This window comes from Magallana gigas, chromosome 2 (assembly GCF_963853765.1).
Source record: "Magallana gigas chromosome 2, xbMagGiga1.1, whole genome shotgun sequence".
NCBI classification, from domain to species: domain Eukaryota; kingdom Metazoa; phylum Mollusca; class Bivalvia; order Ostreida; family Ostreidae; genus Magallana; species Magallana gigas.
The window spans coordinates 45,088,133-45,105,854 of NC_088854.1; the positions used below are offsets into that span (position 1 = coordinate 45,088,133).

Genomic DNA, 17,722 nt, shown 5'->3' on the forward strand with positions numbered 1-17,722 from the left:
TCAGTCAATCTTTTACAATGTATTAATTTAGGTCACACAGCCTGAGGACGGAAGACATTTTGAAACGGACAAAACTGTTATTGAAAAGTTGGGCGAGGACAAACCAGACAGATACAATGAAGTTTACGCACTAGATGGAATCAATCTGAGGAAAAAAATGGAGGAAGAGGTTATCCAAGAATACCGCTCCTCGCTGGAAGAGCTTACAGCTAACAGCAAACCACTGATCAACATGCTGACCATGCTTGCAGAGGACAACGAGCAATATGCACCTGAAATCGTTAAAGTCATTGAAACGCATTTACAACAGGTTTATTTAAATTTTATTTTTAATCGAGTATCAATTTAATGAATTTTATTTTGTTTTAATCCTCACAGCTTTATTCAGGGGTTTTCCGTTTACCTTGTACCTGGAATAAGATGGTGCCATATGGTGTTGCACTAGGGATTTCCTACAAATTTTACTCTCTATTCCGGGATCTGACAAAATGGGAATTTCGCGAGTACAATTTTTTTTTATTAACAAATTTCCAGTAAATGAATGCTTGAAATGTCAATTGTTCTCAAGTTATGTTTACTTTGTTAAAAGTTAGGTAAGGTAGCAGTCAAGTTTATTAGCCTTTCCTTTCAAAAAGGAAGAGAATATATTTGCATTACAGTTGAAGTAAATACAAATATTTAAATTAATGTCTGAAGGAAAACCCCTGTATACCCTAAATGGTAAAACCTGAACAATTCTTTATGCTAATGATTTAAAGTGTTTATTTATTTTTTGACTGTGTAAATTATTGAATGTACAGAATTAAATGTGACGAAGAGGAAGCGTCTGTCTTCTTTATAACCTTGCAAGTGTTGTAAGCATGTTTAAATGTAGGGCTGGAATGAGAGAAAAGTGGTAAAATTGCTAATAGCACTAAATTTTAAATTCTCTTTCCACTCAAAATTGATTTAAAAAAGATGTGTAGTAATTTTAATACTCTTCTCACTGAAATATATTATCATTTGAAGGGCTAAAGAAATGTTCATTTTGTACTGTCAAATGTACATCATAAAAAAAATTTATGCATTTATTGTTAAGCATAACAATCATGGCATTTGAAAATTTAAAACCAAATTGTTTTGATGAAGTTTCGAGTTTATTAAAGGCATGCTAGTAATTCTTGTGGCATCCGATTTAACAAGTTTCAACTATTGATATTTTTCGTCAACTGTTTATTGATACTGATTACTCAATATCTTTTATTTAGATATCATGTAAATTTAAATATGAGGATTGTTTTGATATTTTATTAGCCATTTTCAGCTCTATGAAAACATGCTTCACAGCACTAAATCATTCAAATACATCTTTTATCATACTTGTATTGTACTCTCAAAATGTATATTCTGTTTTCATTTACACTTTATGCAAATATTTGGCATTGTTTGCTTTGACATGTAGTGTTACAACAGCAACCATTGTTGAAAATTTTGTAAAGTTCATTGTGAAAATTCAGAAAAATGCCTTTTGTTAGTACAATAATTCATATTCAAATTAATGTACGTTTATAGTTAAACTCATTTCTTAATGCATTGACACCATGGATGGAAATAGTCTTTTGTAAAGACATCATTATAGCTGATTTTGATTGAATCAATCAAAAAGCAAGCAAACTGTTTTACTTGTGTTGGAAATTGAGACTGATTTTTGTATCGGTATGTTTCTCATATGTACCGGTAGATATATCTCATTATTTTTTTTATCATGTGTCTCTCATAAAAAAGGATTCACCAAAAATATTTTGGCTGTCCATTAAATGGAAATGCTGTTAAAATGTGAAAAATAATATTTTATGAAAAAATTCTTTCAGCCACTTTTAAAAATTGTTTGTTTTCCCTCTCTTGGCCGCCTCGTAAAAAAGATTTTTTTATTAACACCCAGCACATACCAGTAAATGTTTTTAGAAGGTGTAAGCCAATATATTTTGTGTTTGATTAAAACTGTTTCAACTTGACTTTTTCACAAAGCTTGGAATAAGATATGTATAAATGCCAAGTCTGGAGGCGAAAAACAAATAATTTTTAAAAAGTGGTCTAACGTACGAGACATGATTTACGTAATGTGGTTTGCTGAGGTGTAAATTTACACATAGCTTCGGGTCTGGTTACACCATTCAAAATGGATGCCAGTTCTTATGTCAGATGGAGAAAGGAGAATACTTGTTGAAGAAAATACAAAAAAGTATATAACCCCCATTAATTTCAAACATTTTTGCAAAACCCCCCAAAATAGAAAAATTTAAAAACGCCTACAACCTCACATTATTCAGCCTTCAAGATTTTACTCCGTCTAGATTTGCAAAATTATCCATCATGGGATATTTCACATGCTTCCGGGGAAAAACATTGTTTAGATCTTGATGTTATGAATGATATTTATAAGGTTGTAATTACTGGGCTGCAGCTTATGGGTTAGCACCTAATTCCTAACTGATTCCAGTTGATTACTCAATTGTTTTAATCCAGGAATAGTATTATGGGGATGTTATGGACAGAAAATTAAAAACTTGCTATTATAATAGAACCCTTTTGATGTTAAATAGAAAGAATACCCTAAAATCTTAAGAGATTTTCTCTTTTGATATCTAAACAGCAAAGGCAAATATTTTCTGATGAACATCTGTCACAAAGAGAGGTCTTACTTAGGAATTAATTAAAGAAGTAACAATGATACTTTAATAAACAGGTTAATTGTCTAGCTATGACACTGATCTCTAGTTTCCCCCTAATTTTTTTTTCAAACTTTGACATTGATCTGTCATAAAATAAAACTACCTGTGTATTAATGCGTATATAAAGAGGGGAAAAATGTGACTGCACCGATTTATGTCAACCGACTTTTTTGGAATTTAATTTTTACTTATCCTTAAAAATTCATGAACATTAAAATACACAGTGTTATAACCCTCTTGCCACGGCAGTTTTAAATGCTCTCTAAAACCTGCAATAAACGGCCATTTGTGACTTGTTCGCTTCATCAGAGAATTTGAAGAGAAGTTGGTTGGAACATGTACTGAAAACCTTTATAATAAATGAGTGAATCAATCTTTGGAGTTTCATTTACAAAAGAGGAAAGGCATTTGCTGAACATGCATTTTGGTGATATACCTTAATCTGCAGTTCAAGGATGTGTTGAGTTTGTTTCCAGTTTGATGTGTATCTTTGTATATTGAAAACAGATATATTGTTGAATTTGTAAAGTTTTAAACCTACTGATTCATATTGTGTTATTAAAGTGACAAGGGATTGTGTAAAGTTTGATGTTTTGAACCCAATTGTAATGCTGTATACGTAATCAGTTCTACAATCAAGATCTGTTTGAAATATAAAAGGATTATCGTCATATAAATGTTCCTTGTTCAAGGAACATCCCTGTCATTTCATATATACTGGTATACATGTATGCTTATGATTAGGAACTAAAAAAATGTTACCAATGGCCTGGATGTTTGTCTTTAGTTAAAATAGTTAAAGAAATGAATGAGAAAAAAAAAATCAAATGTACTGTGGTTTCATTAATATTCAAGGGTATCAATTTTCGTGGATATAGTGAAAATCACAGTTTCAAGGATACGTAAATTCGTGGCCAATGACCCTATCAATACTAAATGTTAATAGAAATTGCACTTCAATGAACATTTAATTTCGTGGATCAACTTAACAACAAAATCCACGAAAACTGGTATTCAACGAATATTGATAAAACCACGGTATCTGGTGAAATGAACATGGTGAATTTGTACATGAATCACAGGTTTATGATGGTACAAGTTAAACGCATTAAAAGTTGAGAACATAAGTTTATAGGTAAATTTTTTTTTTCTATTGGAACAGAACATGTTACTTTTTGGAAGTGTAAAAAACAAAAACAAAGGATGTGATGAACCAATTAGCAATGCATCGAGAATGCAAATATATGTAGTTCTACCGACAAGGAATGGAAATGTGCAAAAATATGTGCAATTGTATTAAAATTTGAGAATACATGTACCGGTACTATGCACAATTGAATCATTAGAATTTATGGTGAATTTATTCTTAAATATTTTTTTGGGTGTTTTTATGGATTTTGTTAGTACCCCTCATGATGATTTTTCATCCTCAATGAATTATAAAATAATCTTTATATATTTTGTAACAAGATACCTAATCAACAAAAAGCTTTGCGTCTAAAACCATTTGGGGATTCAAACACAGAATCTTCATGGCCGCCACAAATTCAAATGATTCAACTGTGCATTAAAAATTTACCCGGTATGTGGGATTCCAGCATAGAATCATCATATCAAGATCTAAAAATGAAAACTCTGATACACAGTAAACTAAAAAGAAAATTTCTAAAAGGGTGATGTGAAAACTTCTCTCAACAGTGGCTACAGCGCGGTAGTAATTCTGTTTGAGAAGAAAAAAAACAAGGTTTCTAACCTAAATGAAAAAGGTGAAATAAATTGTGTTTCGATGACTGAACCATTAAAGACTTCCATGAACTACGGAAGATAAGTCTTGGTTTTCTTTTCGTAATTTTTACTATTAGAATTTTATTCACGGTAATGATTGTTGCACCTTTGGAGAACATTCAGTTTTTTCAACACACTATTTAAAATATTAATTCCGCAGTCTGATCGAAGATTATTCAGTTCGAAAATAATTTTTTTTTAAATTCAAAATTATTTCAGCAAAACAATTTCAAAGCCAAAAACAAAAAATCCATCTCAAGTGATGGTAGTTGTAATACAAGTACAATTTTCAATGAATTGCAAGTCATAAATGAAAGGTTTTCTATGAAAATGGTTGAAAAAAGAAATTATGCCAAGGGAATTGCTTTATTCCCAACATTGGTATAAAGTATGCGTTTTGTGAAAACTGTTATCTTTACATGATAACATCAAATCATGAATAAATGTCATAAGTCAATGATGGACAGAAGAGAGAAGGAAAATGGAATGGCAAGAATGGTTAACAGATGAACACTGGTGAAGAAGAGAAGACGAGAGATACTAGACTTGTTCCTGTTATCAATGCAGTGAAGAAATGAAGAATATGACTTTTAATTATGAATTCATGATTATATTAGCACATACATTTGTTTTCTTTGTGTAATTGTTATATAAATGTCTCAAAAATGTTTTCTATTTCACATTTTATGTTTTAATGTTGTATGAAATGCTATTTTTATGTTGTGACTTTTACTCTCATGTTTTGCAGATCTCCTCAAGGCTATGGATGGTTGAAGTTAAAAGACTTGTGTGATGAAACATGTTTTCTTATTTTCTAATTCCAGGCTGAGGCTGCGAAGAAGCTACCGACTCTGTACTTAATTGACTCCATAATCAAGAATCTCCCCAAATCATCGTACCCTTCTTTATTTGCTCAAAACATTGTACAGACATTCTGTGCAACTTTTGAAAAGGTTAGCATTGAAAACTTGGTGAAAGCTTTTGAGAGTTTAATAGATATTGTTATACATGTATTGTTTGTTTGTACACCACAAAATCTGTGACCCTGATGAAGAAGATGCAGCTTGGTTGATGGAAAGAAAATTAATTTTATTGCAGGCCTGCTTGAATTTGATTCAATATTTGGATGTATTGATAAATTGTTTGTATAAAAAGATTAAGGAACATAAATTAATTGAGCCAAAAAAAGAGCAAGAAAGGAACATTAAAAAAAAGATGAGAAAACAGCTTGTAGCTGAAGCTTCTTTATTGCAATTGTGTGTATTCTTTAGAAGTTAGTTGGTTATTGCATGTACACATTGAGAGGTGAAGCAGGTCAGAGGTACATGCTTACCCTGGCTTGCAAAAGGAGAAGGAAAAACCTTTAAAGTAAACAGACTGATTTAGATGAACAAAACAGCTGGGGACAATTCTGATGCTGGGCCAGTTACAGACTCAGTAATTGCAGTTGTACAGTATTGTACAAAAGCAATTAAAGAAGTTGGATTTATATTTGATTGTTTAATTTGTAAAGTGTTTGCTTAGAAATTAGGATTGATCAGTAATTATTTTATATATAAAATATATAAATATATACATCTATGTGTATAATTTATGACAAGATATACTGTGTATCGTTAGTTTTGAAACCTGTCCTAAAATTCCATTAAATCTGTCTTATATTCTTGTAACATATCCCTCAGAAGATTATGAAATTCAGAGCAGGAAAAAAGCTGCAGGGTGGTTCAGAAATAATTGAGAAAAAATGGTATCAAAAATCTTCGGTCCACTTCTGAGAAGTCTTTTACTGGTCCAGCACCAGAAAAATTGACTTTTAATTGTTTTGTAAAATTGTTGCATCGAGTATGCATTGATAACAGATAAGAAAATATTTTGCTGTTCTCCTTGGTAAATACTGGTAATCAAATATGATTAGAACTTAATTAATCTGAATAAAATGAGAACCTTTGATCTGTTCATCTATAATGCTACATATTTATAGCAATTTGTTTGAGCAGATTATAGGATTGAGTTTTAATCAGATTGAAGTTGACACAATGCTGCATAATAATATTGGTTATCTTTTTTACTAACATTGATTTTTCGAAATACCTCTTTCTAATCTCTGTCTCCATTTGAGAAAACATGTATGCAGAACGAGGTTTAAATCCATATGCATATGGAAAATTATTTATGTAATTACAATGTACAGGAGATCTCCTGTATTTGTAATCTGTGTAGGGGGCATGAAGGGAGGATACAATATCACTTTAATATGGTACCATAACACCTGTATGTCCACTGCCGTCTTTTTTATGGAATCTTAATAAAAATTAAAATTCAAGATGTTATCACAATTTTAAAATATTCCAATTGTAAAAATTTCCACTTAAAAGTCATTTGAAATTTGTAATGAAGAAGTTAGTGGAAAGATCGAATTCAGTTTAAAACTCATGGATTTTGGATGAAAACAAATGTATGTAAAGTTAAAATTTTATTTTGAAAAACAGTGAGTCATAAAATGAATGTGTCCAATACCTCCTTTAATTGAAAATGCGGTTACAGGCAATAGAGTGTTAATTTTTAATACTTTTATTTCTTAAATGTAAAAAAGAAATTTAAATTAAATGAAAACTACTTGGTGTCTTGATGGGAGAATGTAATTGCCTCAAACTGATATTCCTATGTTTTTTCTGAACATGCGAACTATATTCTTTCATTGCATTAAAGCCCCTTTCATGCATAAATGTGTTTCTTATATAGAATACATATACCGGGTAGTAGATGTGTGATTTTGAGAAAAGTTTGTCGTTCATGCAAGAAATATTGCAGTCCAAGTAGAAAATTGCAGTAGAAGCAGAAATGTTCTTTGGGAACTAAATTTTTACATGTAAAAATCAGAACATAAAATCTCAAGTGATATTTTCATTTGGTGATATGTATGGTGTGGTTATTTTTTAAACAAGGAAATTATGTTCCAAAGAAACTATGATCAGAATTCTAAGTTATTATATCCCCACAAAACTTTATGCTTCTATTGTAAAAAGAGGGTTGGCAATTATAACAAAAAAAAAGTTGATTATTTTTTTTTGGGGGGGGGGGATCAGAAAATAGAACATAACTAAAGTTGCGTAGTGTAAAGAGGATGTTGTGGATAGAGAAACAGCTTGGGTGAAAGCTCTTGCACCAATATTCACTGTAAGAAAAATGGTTGGAAATGCTTGTGGTGAGGTCATCAGAATAGGCACCTGGAGTTAGATTAACTCCTGCTAATGAATTTAATTAAGGAATATGAATTCTATATACATGTAAATGTATAATGTAATTGGAGTGCTAAAGAATAGGGTTGGTGAAATTGTTAGAAGGTTCAGAAAGTTGTAGAAACATTTCAATATACCGGTATGTCTTATAAATAGATAGAAAAAGGCTAGAGATGACCAAAAGAATGAATATGCTGTGTATATGTAATGCACATACCAGCCAAAAATATATAATATTATAACAGTACATGTATATAACTTCCTGGTTAGCTGAACTCCCTTCATGTGCTTTCAGCTATTACTAATTTGAAAATGTTTAGTTAATTTAAATTCTTTCCTTTTGTCGGAAAATATGAAAAAAAAAAAATGATAGATGCTTTGTTCATTGATTTGAATTTCCAAAATTTACCTTTCCACTATATGCAATTAATCCAAGAAGCTATAGATCATGCCTGATTGGTTAATATCATTTGCAATTTATATAAACCGTACATAAAATGAGGACTCCCTGAATTTTGTGGAAATCGGCAATGTAGTCAATCTGCATTTCACAGGCTCTCGAAACGAATTAGAGGAGATGAATGGTAAAAAAGGACTCTAAAAATATATTGTAATTTTAATGATGTTATCTATCTGGATGTTTGCAATCTCTTTGAGACCTTGAGGATGGAAAACACAACCTTGAATCTCATTAAAATTAATCATAGGATATTTTTTCATATCTGGAAATTTACTAAAAAAAATCACATGAAGAACTGCATGATTTCTTGAAACCTTCTTTATTCCTCGTTATTAAACTCAATCATGGATATACTAAACACTTCTAAAATTTAGATCATTGTTTTACATGCGGACAATTTCTACCTCAATACAATAGGTTGATGAGAAGACGAGGCAATCCATGTACAAAGTCCGACAAACGTGGGGTGAAATATTTAAAAACCGAAAATTGTATGCCATAGATGTACGAGTAAATCACATGGATCCTGCCTGGCCAATTACAGCAGTCGCAGAAACGGATAAAAGCAACATATTTGTCAATCCTAAGTTCATTGCAAAGGTATAAATTGCATGGGTGGAACTGGGGTTTGCATATTTTGAAAAATCAGAATAAATTTCATTTGTTAAATGATTCCACAGTTCTAAGAAATACCTGATCACATTTTGATAATGCAATTTTGTCAATATGTTACATATTAATTAATGGCCTACGCATAATGAGAAAATAAATAACCAGCTATTTTGAATAATTAAAAAAAAAACCTAAACACAGAGAAGGGAAATTAAAATGTGGAGTGAAACCAACTGTCTTCTGTACAAATCTTTGGTGTTTATCCCAATAGAAGGAAGAGGAATCACTGCTACCTGAGCTTCCGGTTGTACCTGAAGTAGATGAGGAAACGTTGATGAGACAGCAGTTAATTGCAAAGAAAGCAGAATTATTAAAAATTCAGCAACAAAAACTTGAAATGGAGCTGAGGGAACTTGAAGAGGCCACACAACGCACATCTCAACAAAAGGGTCATAAGGTGAATACAGTCCCTAATCTTGAAGGAATTCAAACAAAAAGTCCTGAAGAAGTAATTTTCTTCTTTGTTATGTTTGTGTAAAATATATGAATTTAATGATGTGTTATAGGTAGCAAAAGTTGAGGATAGTTTATTAAGTGGAATGGGCTCCGTGAACACTACAATGACCACCATGACGAGTCGAGATCCCAGAACCAATCGTGACCCAAGAACTGCACGTGATCCACGATTACGAGATCCCAGGCTTCAGAACAAACCATCTCCTGTCAGCAATGCAGCTTCTTTTCCACCCATGTCGCAGATTGCATCATCAGCTATACCAGGAATTCCTGGACCAGAGACTTTGATGTCCTTTCATGGTATGCCTCCTCATATGATGCCAGGCATGCTGTCTCAACCCCCGCCTGGACTTTTTCCCCCAACTGTTATGAGTCAACTTCCCCCAGGAATGCCACCTACCTCTTCTATGCCATTCTCGATACCCTCTAGTCAGCCTCCACATGCTCAAAAAATATTTAGTGAAAACTTAAGCAATCAAGGATTCGGTGACAGAGTACTGCCAACAGTGCCTCAAATTGGTGATGATTCTGAAAAGGAAAAGTCTGTTGAACATCAAAGACAGTCTTTAGAAAAGGGAACTTTGAGAAGTGAACTTGAAAGACGAGCAAAAGAAAATGAAAATGAAGTCAAGCAAAAAAGTGATAGTGATTCTCATAAACAAAAAACTAAAGAATCTAAAAGCAAGGAGTCATCTAGTAGCAAAGACAGAAGAAGTGCCGAAAGTAGAAACAGGGATTCAAAGGAAAGGGCTAAGGATTCCAGATCTAGGCGAGGAAGTCCGCGCCATGATAGGGGAAGTAGCAAAGAATCCAGGGGTAGGGATGATGAAAAGAAAAAAATCCATGTGGATGAGGATGCAAAGAAAACTGAAGAGGATAGAAAAAGAGGCTCGAAAACAAAATCCAGATCAACTAAAAGCAGGACTGAGGAAGATTCTGACAGCAAGGATTCAAGGAGGGAAAAAGACAAATCACCTCTTTTGAAGGAAAGATCAAGATCACCTGTTTCAAGAAAGCACCATTCCTCTAAGGAGAAGAAGTCTCCAAAGAAAACTGAAGTAATTGAGAAAGTGGAAGTGAAGAAAGAAGTGTCTCCTGAACCAATAGAATCCGAAGATAAATTGGATGTTGAAAAGAAGCCCGGATTGTTTGAATCAGGGTACAAAATTCCTAAAAAGGAAGTTGCAGCAGAAGATAAAGATGACTTGGATGAGCGACAACAGAAGACCAATGGAAATGGCAGAGACCCTAAATTAGTGAAAGTCAATTCCAAACGAGACCTCAGTGAGTTGGGAGAAAATGCAGGGAAGACTGGAGAGGAGCATGAAGGGCCCAGCAAAAAACCACGCCTGGAGGAGAAACCCAAACTGGATAATGAACTAAGGTAACTGAACCTCCACTGTTCTTCTATTTTAATTTATAATTCAATATTTTGTAAATGATGTGAAAGTGATGTGTGTCATACTGATATTGAATACTTGTTCCTTTGTTGCAACTTTTAGCTTCACGTAAGTAATTTCATGGATTAACACTTTTTCATTTCTTCAATTGTTAGTTTCGTTTTGATATTTTTTTTCTTGTTTATATTTTCACTTTATTTGAAAGAAAAAACGAAGAGAGAAATATTCTAAGTTGAAGCCCCTTTTGAAATCCACTTGATATTGTGTTTTTGGTTCCTTTTAGTTGCTTTTGAAAATGATTTAAAAATTTATCAATAACTAAGTGTTTTGTTCTTCAATTTATTGATTATTCAGTGAATTTCATAAATGCTACATTTGTAGCCACAGTTTATAAAACTTTTATGTAAATGTTTTTTGAGTGGCAAATAGAAATACAAATGCATAAAAATCTACCACATTAGTGAACTTGTCTGATTTTGGCCTTGCCTTGCATGCATATACAAGAAAATCTCAGACTTTTGAAGGATCATTATGTTGTGCATTTTAAAGGAACAAGGTTAGAAAGTTAAAGCAGTATGAGCTGTATTTTTTAGAATTTCCTTTTGGTGCAAAAACCTACCAGTGTGCTAAGTCTGCATGTAACTTATACTTTTATCATAAATAAGAATTGAAAAAATCAGTAATATTTGTATTTTGTATTTTTTATTATATTTTATGTTTTATGTTTATGCTATATTTTATTTGCAGTGCGTTGTTTGGAAGCGAGGACCAGGATTACAGGGGCTTGATGGATGTTGATCAGAGAAAACCAGATACTCCCAAACAGAAAGGATGGGCTCAGTATAGACACGACCACCCAGGGGAGTTTTCTTATGAGATAGAGCATGAGAAGAGGGACATGGATCACAGAAGTCCCCTCGACATGGACCACAGAAGAGATGTAGATTTTCGTAGTAAGAAGAGTGATGTAGACCTACGGAGTGTTAGTGAATCTTCCAAAAATATGGACATTCCAAATGCTCTCTCCATAGAAAACAGAGAACATATTCTTGAACAGATCGAAAAGCGTAGAAAATCTGGAGAATTAACATATGAAAAGCACCAAGAACTTCTGAAAGATTTGTCTAGGCTGGATGTATTGCAAAAGATTCAGCAAGAGAGGGAAAAGTTGAAAGAGAGGGATTCTGATTTTCAGTCAGGAGCTCCAAATGAATGGCAAACAAAATCAAAAGAAAATGTACCATGGCCACCTCACAGTAAAGATAAGCCACCAGTGGAGAAAGAGGAATCAAATTTCACAGAAAAATGGCAAGAGAATCGCAGACCTCCTCCTAGAGATTACAACATTGAAGATAGAGAATATCGGTCTCCTAGAAGTGACTTTGATAATGATTCAAGAGACAGGTTTCCACCACCATTTAAAAGAGAAAGGCCTGCTCCACCTGAGGGCCCACACCAAAGGTTTGATGGCCCACCTGATGAACGGAGACCTCCTATGGATGTTGATAGAGGGGGAAACATGCATGGACCCCCACAAAGGATGGGAAGACCAGGCCAGGGTGATGAGCGATATCCTCCCTCTGATTGGCAAGGGCCTCCTGATAGAGACTTTAATAGAGAGGCTTGGGACTATGATGGAAGAGGTCCTCCTCCTCCTGGAAGGCCACCTCCAGAATTTGGAGGTCCCCCATTCACAGACTTTGATGGTCGAGGACCTAGGAGGGGAATGGGACCAAGAGGTAGAGGAACTAGAGGTCGCAACTCCCCTGTTTATCGAGGAGGACCTATGGATGAAGAATTTCCAGCTTATGATAAGGACAATCGTAGACCAGATGACAGATTTCCTCCCAGAGGGGCATGGCATGGTGGTAGAGGGTGGGATAGAGGCCGTAGGGGAGGTCCGCGAGGTGACTTTGCAGGACGTGGTGGAATGTACCATGGACCTCGAGGCCCACCCCCTCCTTGTGACATGGATGACAGAAACTTTGATAACAGACCTCCAGAATTCATGAATAAACCAAGACCTCCTATGCGACCCTTCCCTAACATGAAAGACTCTCGTTGGGCAAATCTCAGCAACTTTCTTAGGTCTGATGACACTGAGGAGTTTGTGATTGATGGTAAACCCTTTCATATCAAAGTTGGTGCTCCTCCAAGAAAGGTTAGATTTGGAAAAGGCCAGATTGAAATATTTGCTGATCCCAATCAGAGATGTATTCTTGTGGATGGACAGAAAGTGTATACTTTTGGAGATTATGTTCGAGAAGTTAAATTGCCAGGAGAAGGAACAGGAAGAACTTTCAAAGTATTTTATCATGGGGCAGCAAGACAACTTTGGATTGATGGAGTACTACATGAACTGAGATTAGATGCTCCACCAAAGATAATATCAATCAAAGACAAAGAACATACTATTAGAATTGATGGCAGAGATGGCATGATTTTATTAGACAATAAAGAGCTCGGGGTTTTTGGAGGTCCTCCTAGATTTGTGTTCATCGCAGGAAATCGCTGTGAGCTTAGATTTGAACCACCGCCAAGGCAAATACTCATTGATGGCAATTTATGTGAACTAAAACTGGACAGGAAAATTCCTTGTGTGATGATTGAGGGTGTGCCACATGGCATTCGCTTTGATGGTCCACCCAGGGAGATAATTGTAAATAACATTCCTCATATTGTTCCAATGGATAGAGCTGTCAAGATACGTATTGGCAACAGACCACACAATATTGCTTTTGGTGGCCCTGCTCATGAATTGATTTTTGATGGCAAGTGGTACGAGGTGAAATTTGATGGCCCTCCTAAAATCATTGTTGTTGGAAATCGACAAGTGGAAATTCAGCTTAAGGGAAATTCACCCGATGTTAAAATCTTAGAGCCGATTGAGGATCCACAGCTAATGTTGCCAGTGAACAATGTTGGATTTGGACCAAATGGAATGCAAGGACCAAGAATGAGACCCCCTGGTCCTGGAAACTTCCCTCCTGATATGCCCAATATGATGAATAGAGGACCCAACAGACCCATGGGTAATTATATATTTTTATAGTCAAGTTTATTTATAATTATGAAGTTCAAGGTGTGCACAGTCTGTAATGTTTTAATACAAATATAGTGCATGTATAAATCTAAGATTTCATTGGTCTGATTTTAAATTTTGCAGGACCTATGGGACCTGGACCTATGGGAAGCCAAAGACCTTCAATGATGGATGGTCCAGCAGGACCAAATCAACCAATGGGTAACCTACCAATGATGCAGCCACCCACTTCAATGATGCCAAGCCAGCCTCAGCCAAGCATGATGATGGGACCTGGAGCCAACCCTCCAATGATAAGCCAGGGATTCCCAATGGCGCAAACCACGTCAATGATGCCCTCTCAGAGTATGACCACAGGTGGAATGCTGGAGATGATGACTGGTCCTATCACAAGTATGTACTTCTTGAAAATGATAATTGAAAGGTTTTAAAATCAAAATCATTTTAAAAAAATTAATTATGTATATCTTTCCATAAGAGATTGATACGTGTACATATAAGAGGTACATTTTAATTACAGTAGTTGAAAAGTAAGAGAGAAAATTGAAAAAATCAATTATATAGTCATTCATGTTGTTTTGGGGATTATTTTGTCATTATTAAATGTATTCTGCACTCCTAATTACTAATGTCGAAATTTTTCATGAATTAATGGTGAGTGTCTTTTTGTAGGTGTTCCAGTAGCTGATGTTAATCTAACCACTAGTCAACCATTCTCAATCCCAGGCTTTAGTGCTCCAGCACCAGGTAATGGCCTGTCATCAAAAATTAAATCAAACAGCAATGATTGCCTATTTCTAATGAATGCAATATTATAGTGATAATACATACCGTATATTATCTGCCAACACAACTCTAAGAAATATTGTAGAGTAATTAGATGTTTCACATTCTTTTGCAGCTACAAGTTCAGCACCACTGGATATCAGCTCCCTGTTGGATAGACTGTTACAGACAGGTATAATATCCAAACCAGAGAAGAGAGCCGAGGAGCCTGTGGCTGAGGCAAGCAGTGTCAGCAGCACACCAGTTCCTGTGAGTATCAGCCACTGACAATTATTTGTTTTTACTCCAGATTCCTTGACTGTTATAAATTGATCAATTGTGTCTCTTTTGTTTTCGATATCTAGGAGTTTAAAAAAGAGAAGATTGATGTGGTTCCTGACTTGTTGGATCTTAAGACAGACAGCTTGAAAAAGTATGTGTTGCATTTCCTTTAAAACAAGTTATTGTTTAACCATTTACAATATAAATGATATTGACGAGATTCTTCAATCTTCATTCCATTTAGCCTAAGAAGCCTTGATGGTATACAATCACAAGTCCTTACCATAATCTTCAAACTAATAAAATTACTTCACTTATCACAAATGCCATGTTAGCACAGTATATTCCACATCACATTAAAAAGAAAACTCGATTTATTCAGAGGCTGAATAAGGTAAAAATACTTAATGAGTAAAGTAACATTTTCTGCTTAATTGTAGGCAATACAAAGGTGTGTTCCAGAGAATGTACAGTGGTATCCAATGCACGTCGTGTGGAATGCGCTTCACCTCAAGCCAGACGGAGCGGTACAGGGAACATCTGGATTGGCATTTTCGTCAAAACCAGCGAGAAAAAGATGGTGCTCGAATTATGTTACACAGGAAATGGTTCTACTCACTGGATGTAAGCATGTTTTACAAAGTTAAAGAATGGATATTTATATATATAACTCCTTAACATTAAGTTTTCTTGTATTTCCTGCGTTACTTATTTTGTATTATTGCAATTTAGGAATGGATTGATTATGAGGAGATTGACGAGTCTGAAGATAAGGGTAAGTGAAAACATCTTTGTTTTGCCCTGGTACTTGCATTTTCATTTGTATACAGATATATTAGCAATGGTGATTGAATGTTGAATAATGATCTTGAATTCTTTGTATTGTAGGTAAAAGTAGTGTGTTTGAACAGAGTAAACCTGGAACAACAGCTGAAGTTCCTACTGTCAAAATCAACATTCCAGAAAACGACGACATTCTCAGGTGTCCTGCAGCGTCAGACGGTGAAAATGTAAGTCACTTTGTTTGTATAAACCTTCTGTAAATTCCAGGAAGTACAATGTCAATCTCCTTGTACTTTGGTATTTAGAGAGAATAAGGGACATAGTTGTAATAGAGACAGCCTGTACAATGAACCCTTGATTTTAAAAGAGTTCAAGGAAGTTATTCGTCACGCTCCATGCAGTTCGTAATGTTAAGAGAATGAAGTCAAATTTTCCTGTTTGTCCAGAAAGAGTGCCCAGGTGTTTACTTAATAAATTTCCAACAGTGGGTAAAATTTAATTTGTAGAGGTTTTATTGAGGTTAAGGAAAAGGGAAATCAACAGTTAAGATGAGATTACCAAAAAATAGATTGCAGCTATAGTTACAGCTCCATTTCCTGAAACGTGTTATGTTTTAAAAACCTGAGGTGGCTGTTATATTTTATCGCTTTCTCTTAACCAAAAACTTGCAAGTTTAGGAATGATTTTGTATACATGTATAACACAATTAAATTTTTCATGCTGCATTAAGTCTAGAAAAAACAAAAAGTGAATACATAGATGTATTTTACAGCTCTGATACAATTTAATTTCAGGTTTGTGATATTTGTGGAGATCCGTTTGATCAATACTGGGATGAGGAGGCAGAGGAATGGCATCTGAAGGATGCAGTTCGAGCAGAGGGCAAGGTCAGTCAAATATTTAGTCTTCTATACTGCAGATATCATCTTGTATATTGATACTGGTAATTAGTTCCAAGTCTAGATGATACATAAACATAAATTGCATACAGACTGTCCAGTAAAATGCAGACTTAGAAGCACACTTCAAGGTTTTTCTCTTCTTATTTTTTGCAGACTTACCATCCAGTTTGTTATGAAGATGAGAAAGAGGTAAATGTTTCATATATTACATTATTTTGAAAGTTGCTGCCAAATTTTTTGGTGATTGATCTCAGTATAGTATCTTCTCTGTGTTTTTAGGGCAGCATCTTGGAACCAAGTCCAACACCTACTCCGAAGACAGCAGAAAACAATCCCCTCATTATGCAAATAAAAAAAGAACTTGGTCAGATCCCTGCAGATACAGTGATTCAGTACCAAGAGGACATGATTGTGAAACCGAAAGTGAAAATAGAGCCAATGGAAGAGGAAACTGTCGCAGAGACCCCTGAAAAAACAGAGACTAAAGAAACTGTCGTTGATACACCCGTTGTAAAACAGGAAGAAGTGGACGTCAAGCCAGAGATAAAGGAGGCAGATACTCAACCAGACCCAGTTCCTCAGGAGACTGTAACTCCAGTTACTGTAAAAGAGGAAGTTTCAGAGGATAATTCTTGATTTTAATGTGATTCTATATCAGTTGTATAAGGGCTTTCAATGAAATGCATGTGTTATCAGGGATAAGTTAATACATGTAGAACATGTACATAGATTTGGATGAATGATAGAGGTTGTAAGGTAGTGTGTGAATGCTTTTAAGAAGCTTATTTGTAATTCAAAATATTTATTTGGTAGTTTTATAAGACTACAAGTGAAGTGCTTCGAATTCAATGCACCTTTTTGAAAGTGGGCCATTGAATGTTATTTATTTTGATTTCTCTGATTGTTTCTGAAGGTAACAGTTGATTTTGAAAGGTAGTGCTTACTAATTTCTATTCTCTTCATATGAAACACTTAGATCACCATTCACCATAATACTTGAAGATATTCTTCCAGGTATTGTAAAAATTATAGCTTCATTTTACCATTTCATAGAGTAAATAGTCATCAATTTTCAAAATTTGTTACTAAATTGTATATTTTATGAAATGTCTCATTCCAACTTGATGCCCACAATATTGTTATTGTTTAAAGATTCTGTTATACATGTGTATCCTAATATGACACTGTTCAGTGACTTAAATAAAATTGAAAAAAAAATAAATA

The 17,722-nt window shown here is 34.4% G+C and overlaps 1 protein-coding gene across 1 annotated transcript; it reads left to right on the forward strand.

Annotated features, from left to right (window-relative positions):
- Positions 1-31: 31 nt before the first annotated feature.
- LOC105338678 (pre-mRNA cleavage complex 2 protein Pcf11) lies at positions 32-17,181 on the forward strand. Its single transcript, XM_011443903.4, has 16 exons — positions 32-310; positions 5,321-5,449; positions 8,613-8,795; positions 9,079-9,264; positions 9,374-10,707; positions 11,471-13,755; positions 13,890-14,159; positions 14,439-14,513; positions 14,668-14,801; positions 14,897-14,964; positions 15,254-15,437; positions 15,546-15,588; positions 15,702-15,823; positions 16,391-16,483; positions 16,652-16,687; positions 16,778-17,181. Exons 1-16 carry the CDS (start codon positions 158-160, stop codon positions 17,132-17,134), a joined length of 5,652 nt encoding a protein of 1,883 aa, XP_011442205.3. The 5' UTR covers positions 32-157; the 3' UTR covers positions 17,135-17,181.
- The last annotated feature ends 541 nt before the right edge of the window (positions 17,182-17,722 follow it).

What these genes read in the sequence shown, in the direction of transcription:
- LOC105338678 (XM_011443903.4), top strand. Translation starts at nt 158, where the DNA reads ATGGAGGAAGAGGTTATCCAAGAATACCGCTCCTCGCTGGAAGAGCTT. An exon ending in TCTGTGCAACTTTTGAAAAG is followed by an intron (nt 5,450 to 8,612) that starts GTTAGCATTGAA and finishes TCAATACAATAG; the next exon opens with GTTGATGAGAAGACGAGGCA. An exon ending in TGACGAGTCTGAAGATAAGG is followed by an intron (nt 15,589 to 15,701) that starts GTAAGTGAAAAC and finishes TTTGTATTGTAG; the next exon opens with GTAAAAGTAGTGTGTTTGAA.